The sequence below is a fragment of the Alternaria hordeiaustralica genome (genome assembly GCF_023758085.1).
Source record: "Alternaria hordeiaustralica strain BMP 2776 chromosome Unknown scaffold_50, whole genome shotgun sequence".
In the NCBI taxonomy this organism is placed as follows: domain Eukaryota; kingdom Fungi; phylum Ascomycota; class Dothideomycetes; order Pleosporales; family Pleosporaceae; genus Alternaria; species Alternaria hordeiaustralica.
In genome coordinates, this window is record NW_026056822.1 from 105,771 (window position 1) to 122,918 (window position 17,148).

At 40.7% G+C, this 17,148-nt stretch overlaps 3 protein-coding genes across 3 annotated transcripts; 2 read left to right on the top strand and 1 right to left on the bottom strand.

Annotated features, from left to right (window-relative positions):
• Window positions 1-1,575: 1,575 nt before the first annotated feature.
• On the top strand, window positions 1,576-3,107 carry J4E84_010956 (uncharacterized protein; the record flags this gene model as incomplete). The annotated part of the gene is made up of 3 exons (XM_049393511.1): window positions 1,576-1,725; window positions 1,776-2,621; window positions 2,682-3,107. 3 exons carry the CDS (start codon window positions 1,576-1,578, stop codon window positions 3,105-3,107), a joined length of 1,422 nt encoding a protein of 473 aa, XP_049238807.1.
• Window positions 3,108-5,977: 2,870 nt separating this feature from the next.
• On the top strand, window positions 5,978-6,563 carry J4E84_010957 (uncharacterized protein; the record flags this gene model as incomplete). The annotated part of the gene is made up of 2 exons (XM_049393512.1): window positions 5,978-6,439; window positions 6,498-6,563. The coding sequence occupies 2 exons, from the start codon at window positions 5,978-5,980 to the stop codon at window positions 6,561-6,563; spliced, it is 528 nt and encodes a 175-aa protein (XP_049238808.1).
• Window positions 6,564-6,828: 265 nt separating this feature from the next.
• J4E84_010958 (uncharacterized protein) lies at window positions 6,829-8,470 on the bottom strand (the record flags this gene model as incomplete). Its single annotated transcript, XM_049393513.1, has 3 exons — window positions 6,829-7,177; window positions 7,224-8,235; window positions 8,284-8,470. The coding sequence occupies 3 exons, from the start codon at window positions 8,468-8,470 to the stop codon at window positions 6,829-6,831; spliced, it is 1,548 nt and encodes a 515-aa protein (XP_049238809.1).
• Between the last annotated feature and the right edge of the window lie 8,678 nt (window positions 8,471-17,148).

Consider the following 17,148-nt stretch of genomic DNA (forward strand, 5'->3'; position numbering starts at 1 on the left):
AGCGGAACCAAGGCCGTTGGAAGAAGCGCACGGCGGAGCAGCGGAGGGACACGATGCGCAATCGCACTGCGAGCAGGTATGACGTCGAGCGGATTAGTGATGGCGCCTGAGGGACGCATGTCATGTCAGGCCCACTGGAGCTTCGCACGCTGCCGAGCACGCTACCACACGTCTTACCTAACGACAACAGCTGCCCCAGATTGAGGCTCTGCGCTACCATCCGTACCTTGCAACTGTTACCTAACGACAATGCCTTTCCCCAGACTGCCGCTCCGCATCCTCCGAACTCTTTACATAACAGCAAATCTGCCCCAGATCGCGTCCGCAGCACTGGGTCAGCCCTGGTGTCAGCTTGCTTCTCGAGTGCTGCAACTTGGCTTCCAGAAGCCGTGCTTTCACCGGAGTGGTTGCGTAGCTGCTTGTCCTTTGGCTCGGGAAGGTAGTCGAGTGCGGAGGAGGCCCGTTCTCCACGTGCTTCCTTCCCGAGTATTCCTCCGATACCCTCATATCCAGCGCCAATACTCGGAAATATATCTCCAAGTTGCGCAAGTCTCTCCGCGTCTTGGACGCCCATCGCAATAGATTCCTGGAGTTTGATACGACCATGTATCAGCTTGCGGCATTGCGATATAGCATTTCAGGTACTATACCAGCACACGACCATCTCGGGACTGTTGCGGTTTGGTTCATGGTGTAGCGATACAGGGTCGCATGACAGCCCTGAGGATCTGGATGCTCAAACTACACCTGTAGCGTGCCTGTGTACCATTGCAACCTGTTCACTAATGCGCCACTTCCACGCGACTCCGACCTCCTCTATATGCGCATGCTATCTCTGCAATCTCTTCGCGCACCCACGCATATCATCGATATTGACACAATTCATTCGAAAACGCGACAAGAATGACGCACTCTCGTTATTTCGCTATCTCGGAAAGCATTGTTGAACAGATCTCAGCGGACCCTCGTCCCACAACGTAGGCCCAGAAATCCACAAAAGATAAGCGTCTATTTCACTTGGTCCGAAGTGCTTCGGCCCTGTTCCGGTCCTGGCGCGCGTGCTTGTCGTCGCGCGCAGCAGTGGTGGGCGGCCTTGTCGCGAAGCTTGCCCACGCCACCTGGGAAGCCACGACCGATTGCGCTCCCCCAGAGTGCTCTCGAACGCGCTCAACATGCACAGCGCGGGCGCTTGACACTGGTGACATTCGACGATGCAAAAAATGGAGTCATTTTACCGGGTTGGGCCTAGGTCGGCAAAACCTCGCTGTACCTGCACACATTTTTTCGCGGCTTAGTGCGGCTCCAGGCCAGGTTGCCTCGGTCTTTCGCGGCTCCACGCCTCGAGCGCCAACGTGAAGCATCAACCACCAGTGTCCACTACCGCGAAACGACCCACGTACCTGGGGAAACAATGCGCGCGCGGCGACCTCCACATCGTTCCTGGGTCTGTGCCAGCCGATGTCGGTCGGGCCGACGATTCTTGCATATGTAAATGGCAGACGGTCGCCCTTGGAGGCACGTCTCATTCTCGTGCGCCATCTCCTCTTGATACCCAGGAACACTCATCAGGGCGACATGGGCTTCTCCAACGACAAGATCAGCGACGACAAGATGGGCAACGACCTCGAATACGGCGCCCAGCTCAAGCCTGAGGACACCAACCCAACGGGTCAGACCGATGCCGTCTTTGGTGAAATCGTCGAGGGAGGACCCAACTACCGCAGCGTATGTTCCCATACCATCATTCCTACCCAACGCATACTGACACCCTGCAGGTCAGCTGGTGGGGTTCCTCCGTCATCATGATGAAGACTCAGATCGGTCTCGGTGTCCTATCAATTCCCGCTGCATTCGATGCTCTGGGCCTCATTCCGGGTATTATCTCGCTGCTCGCCATCGGATTGATCACTCTGTGGTCTGGATACATGGTCGGTACATTCAAGATGCGTCACCCCGAGGTGTACGGTATCGAGGATGTAGGACAGAAGCTCTTTGGGCGCACAGGCCGCGAGGTGCTCGGTCTTGCGTTCGCTTTACTGTGGACGTGCGTTGCTGGCTCCGGTATGCTGGGTATCTCCATCGGCTTGAACTCGTTGTCTGAACACGGCACCTGTACCGCTGTCTTCGTGGCGGTGGCCGCCTTCGTGGGCTTCGCTATTGCTTCGATCAAGACCTTGGGCAAGCTCTCCTGGATTGCGTGGGTTGGTCTTGTTGGCATCATGTCGGCTATCATCACCCTCACCGTCTCAGTCAGTCTTCAGGATCGCCCCTCTGCGGCGCCTCAGTTCGGCCCCTGGGAGTCTGACTTTGAGCTCTTCAAATCGCCTACCTTTGCTGAGGCATCGGCTGCTCTTTCCAGCATTGTCTTTGCGTTCTGCGGTATCCCTGCGTACTTCAACGTCGTGTCCGAGATGAAGGACCAGAAGGACTACTTCAAGGCTCTGTCGCTGTGCCAGTTCGTCATGACCTCGATTTACGTCGCCATCGGCATCGTCGTCTACTACTACTGCGGATCGTACGTCGCTTCGCCTGCGCTGGGATCCGCCGGTGTCTTGATGAAGAAGGTGTGCTACGGTCTTGCGCTTCCGGGTCTGCTTGCCTCCGTCGTCCTGGTTACTCATGTAAGTTCCATCATCCCTCCTCCATCTGTTCTTTGCAAACAACGTACTAACCCTAAACAGCTCGTCGCCAAGTACTTCTTCATCCGCACCCTGCGCGGAACCAAGCATCTCAGCCACCCCACCACCAAGCACTGGATCACCTGGTTCGGTTTCACCGCCGCCGTCTCCCTAACCGCCTACGTCATCGCATCCGCAATCCCCGTCTTCGGCGGTCTCGTCTCGCTTGTCGGCGCACTCTTCGGCACGCTCATGAGCTTCCAGCCCATGGGCTGCATGTGGCTCTACGACAACTGGCACCGGTCCAACCGCGACTGGAGGTGGAAGGGTATGGTCGCATGGTCCGTCTTCGTCATTGTGTCTGGCACGTTCCTCCTCATTGGCGGTACTTATGGTTCCATTGCCGGCATTATCGACTCGTACAACAAGGACGGCGGCACCAAGGCTTGGACTTGCGCGGATAACTCCAACTCCAGCGGTGGTCACTAAGCGTGGCTGTTTGTTGGAAGGAGTGTCATGATTGCATGGTCGCTCCAGTCTTGTTCTTTAGCGTTGCATATGCACGATTCGAATGTATATATCATACCCTGGCTCAATAGAAGCCGTATCTGAAGATTCGAGTTCATTGACTTTGCAAAACTGTTGCCTTGTGTCATTTGTTGATACCTTCTGTTTGGAATGAAACGCAACTGTCTAAACCGGCGACTGTTGATGGGGGAGACCGCCATCATGCGCCGCGGTAGTCGCCCAAGCAATGATCAATTGACAGCACATCGCCACCTGAAAGTCCTCATATTTGTGGCATCGGGTTTCGGGGCGAATCGTCGATCAATTGGCGTTGCGGTAGCCGTGAAGGCGTATCGTGGCAGTGCGGTCGTCGCCGAGAGGAGCTGTCATCGGGTTTGGTAGCGGGGTGCTTTGTGGAACGATCGAGGTGCAGACTCAACGGCTTCCTCAAGCAGACTGGATAAAAGAAGACGCGAGCAAAGCAACAGACCGGTAGGAATTGATGTATGCAAGATTGTGAAGGAGAGTCGCAAATTCGCAAGATAAGGGAAGCCAACGAAATCGCAAAACACACGGCGGCGACAGCAACCCAACCTACCTTTAGCCTACTAGGTGCCTTAAACCCAAATACTCATTCTTCGCCTCCGGGTGCGACGGCCTTCTTATCTACCTACTGTTTTGCGCCCTACGCCCTCACACGCCCTACATGTACTCCGCGTCCACGCCTTTCCCGCAGGAGATCCCCGCGGAAAAGTGGGTCCCACACACCGACTCCGCACCACGGCACCTTCCCTTTCGTTCACCATGTCTGGAGGGACCTTCCCGATTCGGTCGCGCTTTCCATGGCCCTTATCTGAAGGCACATTATTGTTCGTCGTGACTTTCCTTGGATTGCCGAGATATCCATGGATGGGTGAGGCACGTGGTAACTATACGATGGGGGTTTGTTCACGCTGCGGGCTGCTTCACAGCTCGCGTGCGACCCGGGGAGCAGCGATACCAGAGGATGCGGCAGCAGCAAGATTATCCTTCCAGGCCACGATCCGGCTGCAGCTGGTTATCTCGCTGCTAGCACACGTGTCCACGTGGTCGCGCGTTGAGTTGCGGGACCGGAGCCTCCCATGGTCGTCGCGACTGGCCTCACTACCGCCTTCCCTACCAGACACGACCTTGCTTCAGCATCTGTCAACGTCTTTGTCTGGGCGACGGGCATCGTTCTGCGCATCGCGCTAGTTGCGCAACGGCGGACGCATCTACACATTAAGAGGTGTTTGGATGCCCTAAACGAGAAGCACATTCCCCCGACACTTGCTGAAGACCTGAGTGCTGGAGCGCACGCTCGACGACAGCCTGCTAGGCCAAGTCCAATGTCCTGATCGCACCCAAGATATCGTCTATCCCTCGCCTAGCACAGGTGCTGCTGACATAACAACTTCATCTCCCCATTCGAGACTCAGGCCTCAAGCAACCGCAGCCGCTACTCCCCCAGTCGCACGCGCGCTCGCAGTCCTCAGACCACATCCCTAAGACAACGAAGACAGTCACCCTTCTTAGCTTAATTTCGTCGCGCTGTATCGGACAGTTTGAGGTCCATGTGGAAGCTTTACACGAGAGTAGGGCGCTGACTTCCAGGTAAGGTGCAGCATGTGTTTCTCAAAACGCCCAAGACACGCTCGTCACAGGATCGCTACTACCTAAGTAAGTGGGACCAGCGCTGTGCAAAACAGAACGACTGTACAGCATGACATTTTGACAAACCTGGGGCGACTACCAAGTTGCCCAGAATTCAAAGAAGATGGTCAAAAAGCGCTTGCATGAACGCAGCGAAATCCTTCCAAGAGGTGCATTTCGCCGGGGCGGCGCTGCACTGGCTGCGCCGTGATGGTAGTGTTCCGACGGTGTTCAATGCAGCTGGATAGCATTAGCCAAGTCCGCAGCTGGCAGAACTCGGTGTATTGCACAAAGGCTCGGCATCTTGCCGACATCCGAACTTGAGAAACGGCTTGTTCTTAAAAGGTGGAATAATCAGGTGTTCTCGGGTTCCCCTACCGATAATCCTGGCTCTGTCGTGAGTCGCAAGTATTGGAAGGCTCGCCAAGACGACTGCGACTCTCTCGCAGTGATCCTTCTTACAACGTTCTATCAGTGTCCGTAGTTATCATTCGCTAAAATGTTGTGCTGCGCCTGACTTCTGCCTGGCTGAAACCATTTGTAACAGGGAAGTCGGCCCTACGTGTGTTACAAAATCGAGTCGGCCCTACAGATGGACCATGCCAAGAAGTCCAGAAAGAGGTGCATACTGAAGCTACGATTCATGATTGGTGTCTTTGACAGAACGCCACTACGGGTCGAACGACAGCCGCGGGCGCTTTTACCTCGTTGCGGGCGTGGTCATGCCCCTCTGAGGCTTAGACTGAGGCTGAAGGACATGGTGACATCGGCAGTACCCGTTTCATGGGCATGAAACGGGCACCAGCAAGTCACGAGATCGTTCCCAGCGACTCATCCCTTCATCTCGTCGCTTCAGTTTGCATAACCCCGAACACCTCGAGATGTCTACTCTGCCAAGAGCATGCACCTGGGGAGAGGTTTTGAAGATGTGACGTGCAGGGTACACCAGGGGTCACGACGTCCTCGGACCGACTGAGAGCTCGACTTCGCGATGAGGTGCGAGAAAACGGTGACAGCACTCATATCAGGGTGAAGGATTCAGGAGGTACAAAAGGCGAGGTCCAGTCGTCTACACATCCATCATCCATTCAACTCACATCGCCTTCACTTCTTCACTTCTTCTTCTCAACACTCTTCCTTCGCTTCTATTACCTCAAGTCTGTGACTTTCCAACAATCAACATGCCTTCTTTCACCACCATGGTCGCCGCTCTTGCCGGCTGCTCTGCCATCGTCAACGGCGCCGCCGTCCCTACTCCTGAGGCTCGCGAGAACAGCCTCAGCAAGCGCGAGCCCGTTCTCGCAACCATTCTCGTCGCGGCTGGTACCGCAGCTGTCAGCGCTGTCGTCACCAAGGCCGTCGACGCGACTGCCAAGTTCATCGGCGACGTCCAGAACTTCGATGAAGCTCGCGAAGCCTTCACCCAGCAAACCACCAAAGAGATGATGGCCAACAACCCCGACCCTGCCCGTTTCCAAGCCGCCGCCTGCTACAACCAGGGCTTCTCGGTCGCTGACCCCGCCAACATCGACGGTCAGAACTCTGTCAAGTTCGAGCTTGGCCTTCTCAACACCGACTACGAGTGCATGTACATTGCTGCTCCTAACCAGTTCTTCACTGAGGGCGACGGTGGATTCATTAACGTAAGTTCCAGCTACTCACGGAAGCTCATGGGAACTTTGACTAACAACACACCTAAAGCTTGCATTCGAGCACACCGACCGCTGCACTTTCGACGAGGCTACCGCCGATCTTACCTGCGTCTAAGCGGCAGTGCTTTGGGGGAAGGAGGTTGGTTGGAGAATTTGAAGGTGAAGAATCGGAGGCGAACTCTTGAAAAGGTTGAGTGTGGAGCATGAAAATGGCCGTTGATGTGATCGTCGTATACAAAGTAACGTTCTCTTCTTTGTCCAATAGTAAATTAGATCTTTGTGCTCCCACACTCTCTTCCTCATGCACGTACTCATCCATGAGCATACTCCTGGCCAGAGAAGCAGCTATCGCGACACCCCCTATCTCTTATAAGGAATCCCTAGTCCACGACATACTTTCCGAATGCTTTCGTGGGCACCTTTCGTTCAAACATGAGATCCAACTCTTCATAAGTTCGGCCTTTCATTTCAGGAACACGGAAATAACACCAAATCAGACATGGGATGCTGAGCCCACCGAAGAAGAACCCAAGCTTGCCACCCAAATCGGCTGCGTCTGGGTTGATCAAGTACGGAATTGCGACAGTCATGATGATGCCGACAAGAGCCTGAGCAGCGGTTGCGATGGCGACAGTCTTGGAGCGCACCCTCGTCGCACTGACTTCACAGAAGATGGCAAAAGCCACGGGTCCGACGCTCCAGTTGTAGACAGAGTTCCACACCAAGAGCCTGGAAAGTTAGCGCAAGATCCAACGTCAGCATGATGCGCACTTACAATGAAGACTTCGCCCATGTCGCGCCTGTCGTAGGTACGAGGTCGAGTATACCCACAAGAAACATGAGGACCGTGAGGATTGTGAGCCCAACACCGAACAGCGTTCTTCTCCCGAACTTTTGCATCAAGTACCATGACAACAGCACACTGACCCAACCGATAGCCATGAACCCAATGCCCATGTTGAACGCTTGCGCGGTCTCGAGACCAGCGAGAGTGAAGAAGTACGTTCCGTAGTTGATGAGATACACACCACATAGAACCTGGGTAGAATACACCCCAATCGCAATCTCCGTTCGGCGCCAGTTGACCTTCTTGAAGACGTCGGCATAGGTACTACCCGCTTCCATATCATTCTCCAGTCTATCCGTTTCCATGATCTGTGCGAGCACAGCCTTGACGTTGACCTTGGCGCTCGTGAGCCGGCGAAGAGACTTCTCGGCGTCTTCGAGCCGATTCTGACGCACCAGCCACCAAGGACTTTCCGGAGCAAAGAACATCCCCGGGAGGATCACCAAGACCCAGAACCATTGCGTTGCGAACGGAATTGAATACGCCCAGTGGGACTGAAGATGCTGGGTTGCAGCCGCAACTCCGTTTCCAAGCAACTGGCCGGTGACGAAGCAAAGATTGACGTAAGAGGTCGAGACACTGCGCATGGCCAAGGGTGATACTTCCGATGCGTAGACAGGTGCGATGACAACAAAAGTGCCCAGCACCAGCCCAGCAAGAAGCTCTCCAGCAAGAAGAACTTGAAGCGAGCGCGCGAAGAATTGGATAAACACGAGGCCCGCGACAGCGATGACGCATGCATTGAACGTTCTCTTGCGCCCGTACCATTCCAACGGATAACCCGCGGCCAACGCGCCGACGACCTGGCCGATCGGGTTACCCATTCCGAGTCCCGTCTGCCATGCAGCGGAGATGATGTACCCGTCCCCGAAAGCATACCCGAAATCTTTTTGGAAAGCAGGTACTGCGTACAAGTTGCCGAGAAGCTGGGGATCGAATGCTGCACGCTTGTTAGTCACATTTCAGACGTTGGTGGACTTCCTCGTACATAGCATGATCACACCCAGGCTGAAGTAGAACGACCATCCTATTGCCTTGGGATAGAGTGACAGGGCCTCCCGAAATGTGAGCGCATGCTCGAGTTCGACGACTTCGCGGACTTCTTCTGCGGCGATCGAAAGCTTCGGTGCCATAGTCGCGCTCGGTTCGTCTAGGGTTTTCGTCGCGGTGGCCATGTTTGACGGTGGTGTTTGCCCCGCGTTCAAGCAACAACGTGAAGGCGTAAGATGCAGAAGCTTGGGCAGCCAAGCGCCTTACTGAGCTTATATCAACATCTCTACCGGTGGCACTGATAACGCGCTTATCAGGAACACGGGGTCCTGCTGCCGATGCGGGGTTGTGAACGGGAATCGGTCCGCTTCTGGCTGAGATACGACGCTGTCCTTCGCTGCACATTCTCTTTGCGGTTTGGACGTGAGCCAAAGTCGCATTTGTTCGTATGATAGCCAGGATGAGCTGCGGTGAGGAGGTGGCCTCGTTGTCGATTGATAGCCGGGAAGGCTCGTAGGATGCAGGGCTAACGCTTCGCGCTCGCGCTCGCGCTCGCTATCGCACCAACGCTGGTAGACACAATCTTATCATCGAAGCGCTGCGATAGCGCAACCTGCCTTCAGGCGATATCCACGCCGCTCCTACGTGAGTCTGCGCGACATGGTGTGCGATGTGGAGATGATGGTAGGCGTGGAGGAACAAGCATATGGTGTGGAAGCGGACAGCGATTTTGAGCGCGAGGAAGCGCAAGGAGGACGAGCAGTAGGATTTGTGGAACGTGTGGTTCGCTGCGGAGACAGGTGGAGGCATCCGAGTGCGCAACGGGTTGGAAGAACTGGTGTTGGACCCTGTCGGCGTTTCGCAGCACCGTGGACGGGGCACGAGCTGCCGCGCGTGTACTCCAGCGTCCAGAACGACGTACCTCCTTCAGTCTTCAGCCCGCAGCTTAGCCTTCTGCCTTTCCACCAGCCTAGGGACATAACCGTCGCCAACAATAGACACCGACTGTAGACTACTTCAACGGCGACCAATCCCCGCACACTCTGCAATTCGCTTTTCTACTCTACTGCAAAACACTATTATCGCGCAGAGCCTCCCGACACAGCACAGCAGCGAGGGCGCCTAGCCCGCTCGACACTACCGACCTCTACCTGCTATCGCTCGACGGCGGCGGCGTACGCGGCCTGTCGACGCTGTGCATTCTAAAAAGCCTAATAACCTAACTAAGCAACGAACGCTGCAATGCTGCTAGTCTTTCTAACGTAAAGTTGTGCGAGGTATCTAATCTTATCGGCGGCACGAGTATAGGTAGGTAAGTGAACAAGTGCACGGCTGCAAGACTTAACTACTAGACTAGGCTTAGCGCTATCTTACTTAGCTAGCTAGAGATAGACGTAAATAGATATATTATATTATATAGTAATATAGTGTAAAAGAAGATTATACTTAATATATTATAGTTAAATTAGGTATTCTTATTCTTTTATTAGAGTTAACTCTATTACGTATAAAGTAATATTATATATAATACTAGAATACTCTATTACTTTATTATAGCTTCTAAAGCTATAGCTTTTTATATTTTACTAACTATATTAGAATATATAATATTTAGTAGAAACTAAGCGTAGAATAGTCTATACGTAATAAATTTAGTTTAGAAACTAAGTATAGTAATCTAAGAACTAAGTATACTAGTTTAAGAACTAAGTGTACTAGTTTAAGAACTAAGTATACTAGCTTAAGAACTAAGTGTACTAGTTTAAAAACTAAGAGTAAAAGTTTAAAAACTAAGTACACTAGTTTAAGAACTAGAAGTAAGAGTATAAAAATATAAGAAACTAAGAATCTATTTAGAGCTTAAAAACTAAGTAAAGCTATTTAAAAACTATATTAATCTTAGTATCTAATTTTAGATAAAATAGCTTTTATATAAATAGATAGTAAGCGTACTACTAAAGAGTAACTATTACTCTTACTTAATTTTTCTCTTCTCTTTTAGTACTACTATATTTTATATATTACTTTTATTAAAGTTAGAGAGTAGTTATAATTACTTAATTATAGATATATAATTACTTAGCTCTTAGGTATATAGCTAGAGATTTTATTCTAACTTTCTTTTATAGTAGATTAATTATAATATACTTAATTATCTCTAATTATTAATTATCTCTAGCTCTAATAGTTATAAGTCTAGCTACTTAATTATAGAACTAATTTCTACTATATATTAAAGCTTACTAGAAAATAGATTAGTTAATTTTATTTCTACTCTACTCTTTCTAAATATTTTATAATTAGAACTTCTTTTATATAATTACTTACTTACTATCTACTTTTTTATTATTCTCTATATCTTTATATTAATTCTACGCTCTAACTCTATAGATATAAGTAATTATAATATAGCTATTATAGCTATAGGTATACTTCTTAAAAAGTAATCTAACTAGAATACTTAGTTTACGCTTCTTAAGTAATACTATAATAAGAAAAGTATCTAAAAAGAAATTAATTCTAATTTTCTAGATATTAAATATATAAATACTTAGAAGCCTAAGTTCTCTAATCTTTTAGTTCTAGAGTCTATAGCTTTAGCTTCTCTTTTTATAAAGCTAACTAAGAATTAAAAAAATAAGTATAATAAAGCTATCTATAAGTATAATACTCTTTTATAAGATTATAATTATAAAACTAAGAATAGTACTATACTTATAGCCTACTAGAACTATAAGTCTAAGTAGTAGTTAAGAAAGAGTAAGAAGATTAATAATATTAAAAACTAGATTATACGCACTATTACACTAGATTACTTATTACTTATAACTATAAGTAATAATAAAAGAATAGTCTAGTTTTTTATAAAGACTCTTAAAACTATACTTACTTCTACTAATTAAACTATATAATATATAGTTTACGTAAAGTATTATACTTATTTTAAAAAGATCTAGAGAGAAACTACTAAAAAGTAGTTTAATAACTAGCTAATAATCTACTAGAAGGTAAAGATTTTTAAGCTCTTAAAAGTTAAAGAACTTTTTATAATTACTAACTTTCTTACTATAATTAAAAAGTTTAACTCTAAGTAAGTCTACTAGTAGTAATATAATTAATTATTTACTATAGCTCTTAGAAAGAATACGTTAAGTCTTAGTAATCTTAGTAAGATATTTAGCGTTATTCTTTAGAAGATATTAATTACTACTAGAAAAAGAAAAGCTAATATAATCTTTAACACTATTATAGATTAACTCTTTACTTCTACTAAGTTAGATAAAAAGTAGTTAAGCTTACTACCTAAGTCTTATCTTTATAAATCTAACGTAAAGTATAAGTAAAAGCTTATCTTATATTACTAATTATAGACTATAATTACTAAATCTAAACTACTAAGTATTCTACTAATAGAACTCTTAACTTAAAATAAGTAAAAGATCTAGAAACACTATTATAAAAAAAAGTAAAGTAGCTTATATAAGAAGGTTAAGTAATCTAGCTAGAAAATAAGCGCTTTAGCTTCTAAGTATTTAGATAATATAGTCTTAATAATTATTTACCTAAAGAAGCTAATTACTAAGTTTAGGCCTTTTATCTTTAGTATAGGCTTTAAGTCTTATATACTCTTAGCTAGTATAATTCTTAATAGTAGAGCTATAGTTTACTTAGTTAATAATAAAGCTTTAATTAAGCCTAATTTCTTTATTAAGACTAATAGAGAAATAGTTAAAGTAGGTAGCTAGATTCTTCTAGTAATTAGTATTAGAAATTATATACTTTATCTTATTCTTAGTACCTTTAAAGAACTTAGAAAAGCTAATCTTACGCTTACTAGTGTTAAGATTATCTTTAGTTTCTATACTAATATTATCTTAGAGAAGCTTCTTAGAAATAGTAGTATATAGTATATAAACTATAATTATATAATTAGAATAGGTACACTAGAGATATCTATTATTCTTATAACTCTTAAGTATAGATTTAACCTCTTATTTATTTAATATAACTCTTCTATCTATTCTTTTAATTCTATTATTATAAATACTATTATCTACTTATAAGTTTTATAATTACGTACTAGTAATACTAATCTTTAGTACTAAAGATTTAGCTATCTAGGTAAGTAAGCTCTTAAGGCTTTTATAAAAGCTATCTAGAATATAAAGATTATAGATATATAATATAGTAAGTATAATAACTACGCTACTATTTATATATCTTAAAGAATCTCTTATTAGCTTTATAAGCTATTACTACGTCTCTTCTTTAGAGTATTATAAAATCTATTTAACTTCTTTATAAGCTATATACTTAATAAATAAGCTCTAATTATTAAAAAAAATTATTTAAGTAAGCTATATAATTATAACCTAAAGAATAAGACGCTAGACTTAGTAATAGAAGTTATTATAAGCTTTATAGCTATAGTTAAGCGCTACTATTAGTAGAAGATTATAAAAATCTATTAGAATAATAATACTATAACACTATCTTAGAGAGAGTACTTAAGATATAAGAAATAAGCTAAAGAGAAAAGAATTATAATTATAATACTTCTACTATATATCTATAAGTCTAATAGCTTAGTAGAGAGAGCTAGCTAAGAGCTTATTACTAAGTTAATTAAAATATATATAAGCGCTAATCTTTTAGCTAAACTCTAGCTAGTAATTATAAATATAGTAGCTTAACTCTATAGAATAAGTTTATTATAGCTTTATAGCTATTAATCTTTAGATTAGATACTATATAAATAGTTTAGAAAGTATTTCTAATATTATTAGCTATCTAAGATTAGATACTAGGCTACTAATCTTTACTTAGATTAGAGTAGAATCTATACTTATAGCTATTAAGTGTATCTACTTAATAGTAATTATATAGCTAGAAAGTACTATTAAGACTTTAAAGTTAAGCCTTATAGCTATATAAAATATCTTATTAGCTATTAAACTTTTAATATATATTATATATAAGTACTAGTAATTAATTAAGTAATTATAACTTATAATATTATCTTTAATAAGTAGAAGTTTTATTAAAGTAAGTATAAAGAGAAGCTAACTAGAGATTAAGTAATTAAGTAAGTTAAAATACTTAATAATAGTAAGCTTAATAATTCTATAGAAAAGTTTAATATTCTTTCTATTAATTAAATAGTAAGTATAGTAGAGCTATTAACTACTAAGTAAGATTTTAGAAGTAAAGTAAACTATAATTAAAGTAATATAGTTAGCCTATCTATTAAATATAATTAAGGCTTTATTAATTTAATAGAGATAGAGTATAAAACTAGTATTTTATTAGAAATTTCTAATAATTAGTAGCTTTCTACTAGGCTTACTACTTTAGAATCTACGCCTAAGTATAAGATTTTAGAGATAGGTAATTAAAGTAATTATAAAGTTCTTAATAGTTAAAAAGTAGTATATACGCCTAAAAGAGCTAATCTATTAGAGTCTAGAGGTAAAGAGTCTTTTATATATAGATTAGAAGATCTAACTTTATTTATTAAGTCTATTATAATAGACTCTAGTTCTATAGAAATAGATAAAAAACTAGCTTAACTAGAGTAAGCGCTAAAGAGACTAAGAGATAGACTATTTAAATTAGTAGCCTTCTTTTAATAATTAATATAGCTATAGAATTAGCTAATAGCTAAATTCTCTAGAATATACTATAGTAGAAAAGTTATAGATAAAAAGTCTAAGTACTTTTTTTCTATAAATATCTATTAACTATTAAAACGTCTAAAAGATAAGAGTAAATAGCCTACTTAGCCTTTTATTAGAGTTAACTTTATTATATATAAGCTAATATTATATATAAGCTAATACTATATATAAGCTAATACTACGTATAAGATAATATTATATATAATACTAGAATACTCTATAACTTTATTATAGCTTCTAGAGCTATAGCTTTTTATATTATATAGTATAAAGTATATAGATTTTACCTTAAGTCTAATATATTTTTCTTTTCTAGTCTATCTATTAAACTACGTCTTATCTATATTATAATATAAACTAGTAATACTAATATTAGCGTAAATTCTACTCTTTTATAGATACCTAGGTATTAGAAATAATACTTTATACTTATAGCTCTTTTTACTCTATACTAAGAATAATATATTTTATAAATCTATAAAGATTAAGTAGTAGTATAGAAGTATATTATTCTTAGTAGTACTATTATTCTACTACTAGATTTATATTATCTTTACGTGTGTAAGCTACCTTTTCTTTCTTATATCTACTAAGTATTAATCTAGAATTAAGTATATTCTATAACTCTCTACTAGCTTTTTTAAATAGAATATATAGCGTAGATTACTATTTAGAGTAGTAAAAGCTAATAATTAGAAAAGATAATAAATATATAATTCTCTTAGCGCGTTCTTAATAACTACTTATTCTAGCTTATAGTTTTAAATTACGCTAAATAGCTACTTAGTAAATATAGTACTAATACGCTTAATTATTAAAGTGCTATAATATATATATAGAATAAGGTATATATACTATTTTAGTAGTATAAGTCTAAGACTTACTATAGTGTATCTTAGTAATTTAAATCTAGATAAAGCTACTCTTAGATCTCTTAATAGTTATTAGCTAGAACTAATACTTATAGTAGTAGAATATACTTTATATATATAAAACTAAGGTATATATATATACTAAAGTTATATTAATTAATAGCTACTAGTAATAATAGCTAAATCTAAAAGTATTATAAAAAATTCTAAAACTTAATTTAAAAGTTAAGCTAAGTTAACACTACTACTATTATAGTCTATAAAAGAAAGTCTACTATAAAGGCTATATTACTTTAATAAAGTGCTTGTACTTAAACGCACGTATAACGTAGCTAAGTAATATAGTATATAATTATAATATAGGTATATTTTCTAAACACCTTTAATTATAATAAATAGTAGTATATATATTCTTTTAATACCTTTTAGCTATTAAGAGTAAGCTATAAAGTTCTAGATTCTGCAGCTTTATAGAAAAGAGAAAATAAGAATAAAATAAAGGCTATATTATCTATTAAAGTAGAAGCCTTTTCTTTACTATTTATTATAGTAAAGTATTAATATAAAGTAGAGTAACAAAACGCAGTTAGTAACTCTATATAGTAATCTTAATATAGATATATTTTCTAAATACCTTATATTTACTATATATAACTATAGAAATTAATAAAACTTTCTCTCTAATATTTACTATAGATATAGATAGTAATAACATACTTATAGAAGGTAATAGTAATAGAGGCATTTCTAGTAAACTTAGAAGTAGACTTAGAAGTAGTAATAGGTAAGCTATAGGCTATAGAGCTAGAAAAATATTAAAATATTTTTAAAAGTTAACTTAGAAGCTTTCTAAAAGAAAGCTTTTAGTAGAAAGAGTAAAAGTTAGAGCGCAGCGCCTTTCTCTTAGCTATAGAAGTAGATAGGTAGAATTTTAGATAGCGTAGGTAAACTTTAGATCTAGAGTAATATTAAATTATAGTACTATACTACTATAAAATATAAAAAGATATTTGCGTATATAAACTATAGTATAAAGAATAGTAGTCTAGAAGAAATTATAAAAAGCTTTATATATAAAGAATACTTCTTTTCTTTTTTTTTTTTTTCTATTCTATATCTTTCTATCTTAAAGAACTTTTTATATCTCTAAGAACTTTTTATATCTCTATAAACTCTAAATACCTAGATACTACTCTCTAACTTAATACTAACTAATATCTTTAAAGATATCTAACTTTAACTTTATTACTAATACAAAGGCTGCTATTATAGCTACTACTAAGATAGCTACTTCTAGCGCGCTCTCTAAGAATTACCTAATAATCTAGAATATAGAATATACTACGTTAAATAAGCTAATAAATAACTATTACTATAACTAGAATATAATACTACTTACTATAACTATAGTTCTTTTTAATAAAGAGTAGATATTATATACTACTAAGTATATATGCGTAAAGCTAGGTATAACTTTTAAGTCTAAGAATAGAGTAATATTAGATAGACTTTATTATAAAAAGTAGTTAGTAGTTACTATCTTTATAGTAGGTAGGTTATTTATAATAATAAAGCTAAATATATTAACTACTAAAAAGACCTTTATAGTGTAATAGTATAGATAGCTAAAGACTCTAGAAGTTAAGATTACTAAAAGTATAGTGCTAATGTAGAAAAAAGTAGACTTTATAGCGCTTACTCTAGAGTAGTAATATAATAAGTAGAAGTAGAAGGTTCTTTATATTCTCTATAAAGTATATAATAATAAGAGATAGATAGTAGTATATATAGAAGGTAGTAGTAAGAGCTAAAGACTTATTAGTATAGATAGAGAATAGGTAGGCAGGTAAGTAAGAGTAAATTTAGATAGTAAGTAGTAGTTACGTAATATAGCTACTAATATAGCTAGACTTAGAGATAATTATATATAGAATATAGATTAATTATATAGATATTATATAAGTATCTTAAATTATCTTAGAGGCTTTATACTAGTAGTAGGCTTACTAGATTACTTTTTAGAGTTATATAATTATATAAAGCTAGTATTAGTGCTAGTTAATAGTCTAGATAGCTATTAGTAATATATAATAAATATAAAGTAGTTAGTCTATTATAATTACGTGCGTAGTAACTATTATATTAGTAGTAATAGTAGTAGTAGTAGTGTAAGTATAAGTGTTGTAGTAAGTTATAAATCTAGGCTTACGTTAGAGATTTTTAAGTTTACTATTAGGTTTAATATAGTGGGGGTTAGGGTTAGGGTTAGGGTTAGGGTTAGGGTTAGGGTTAGGGTTAGGGTTAGGGTTAGGG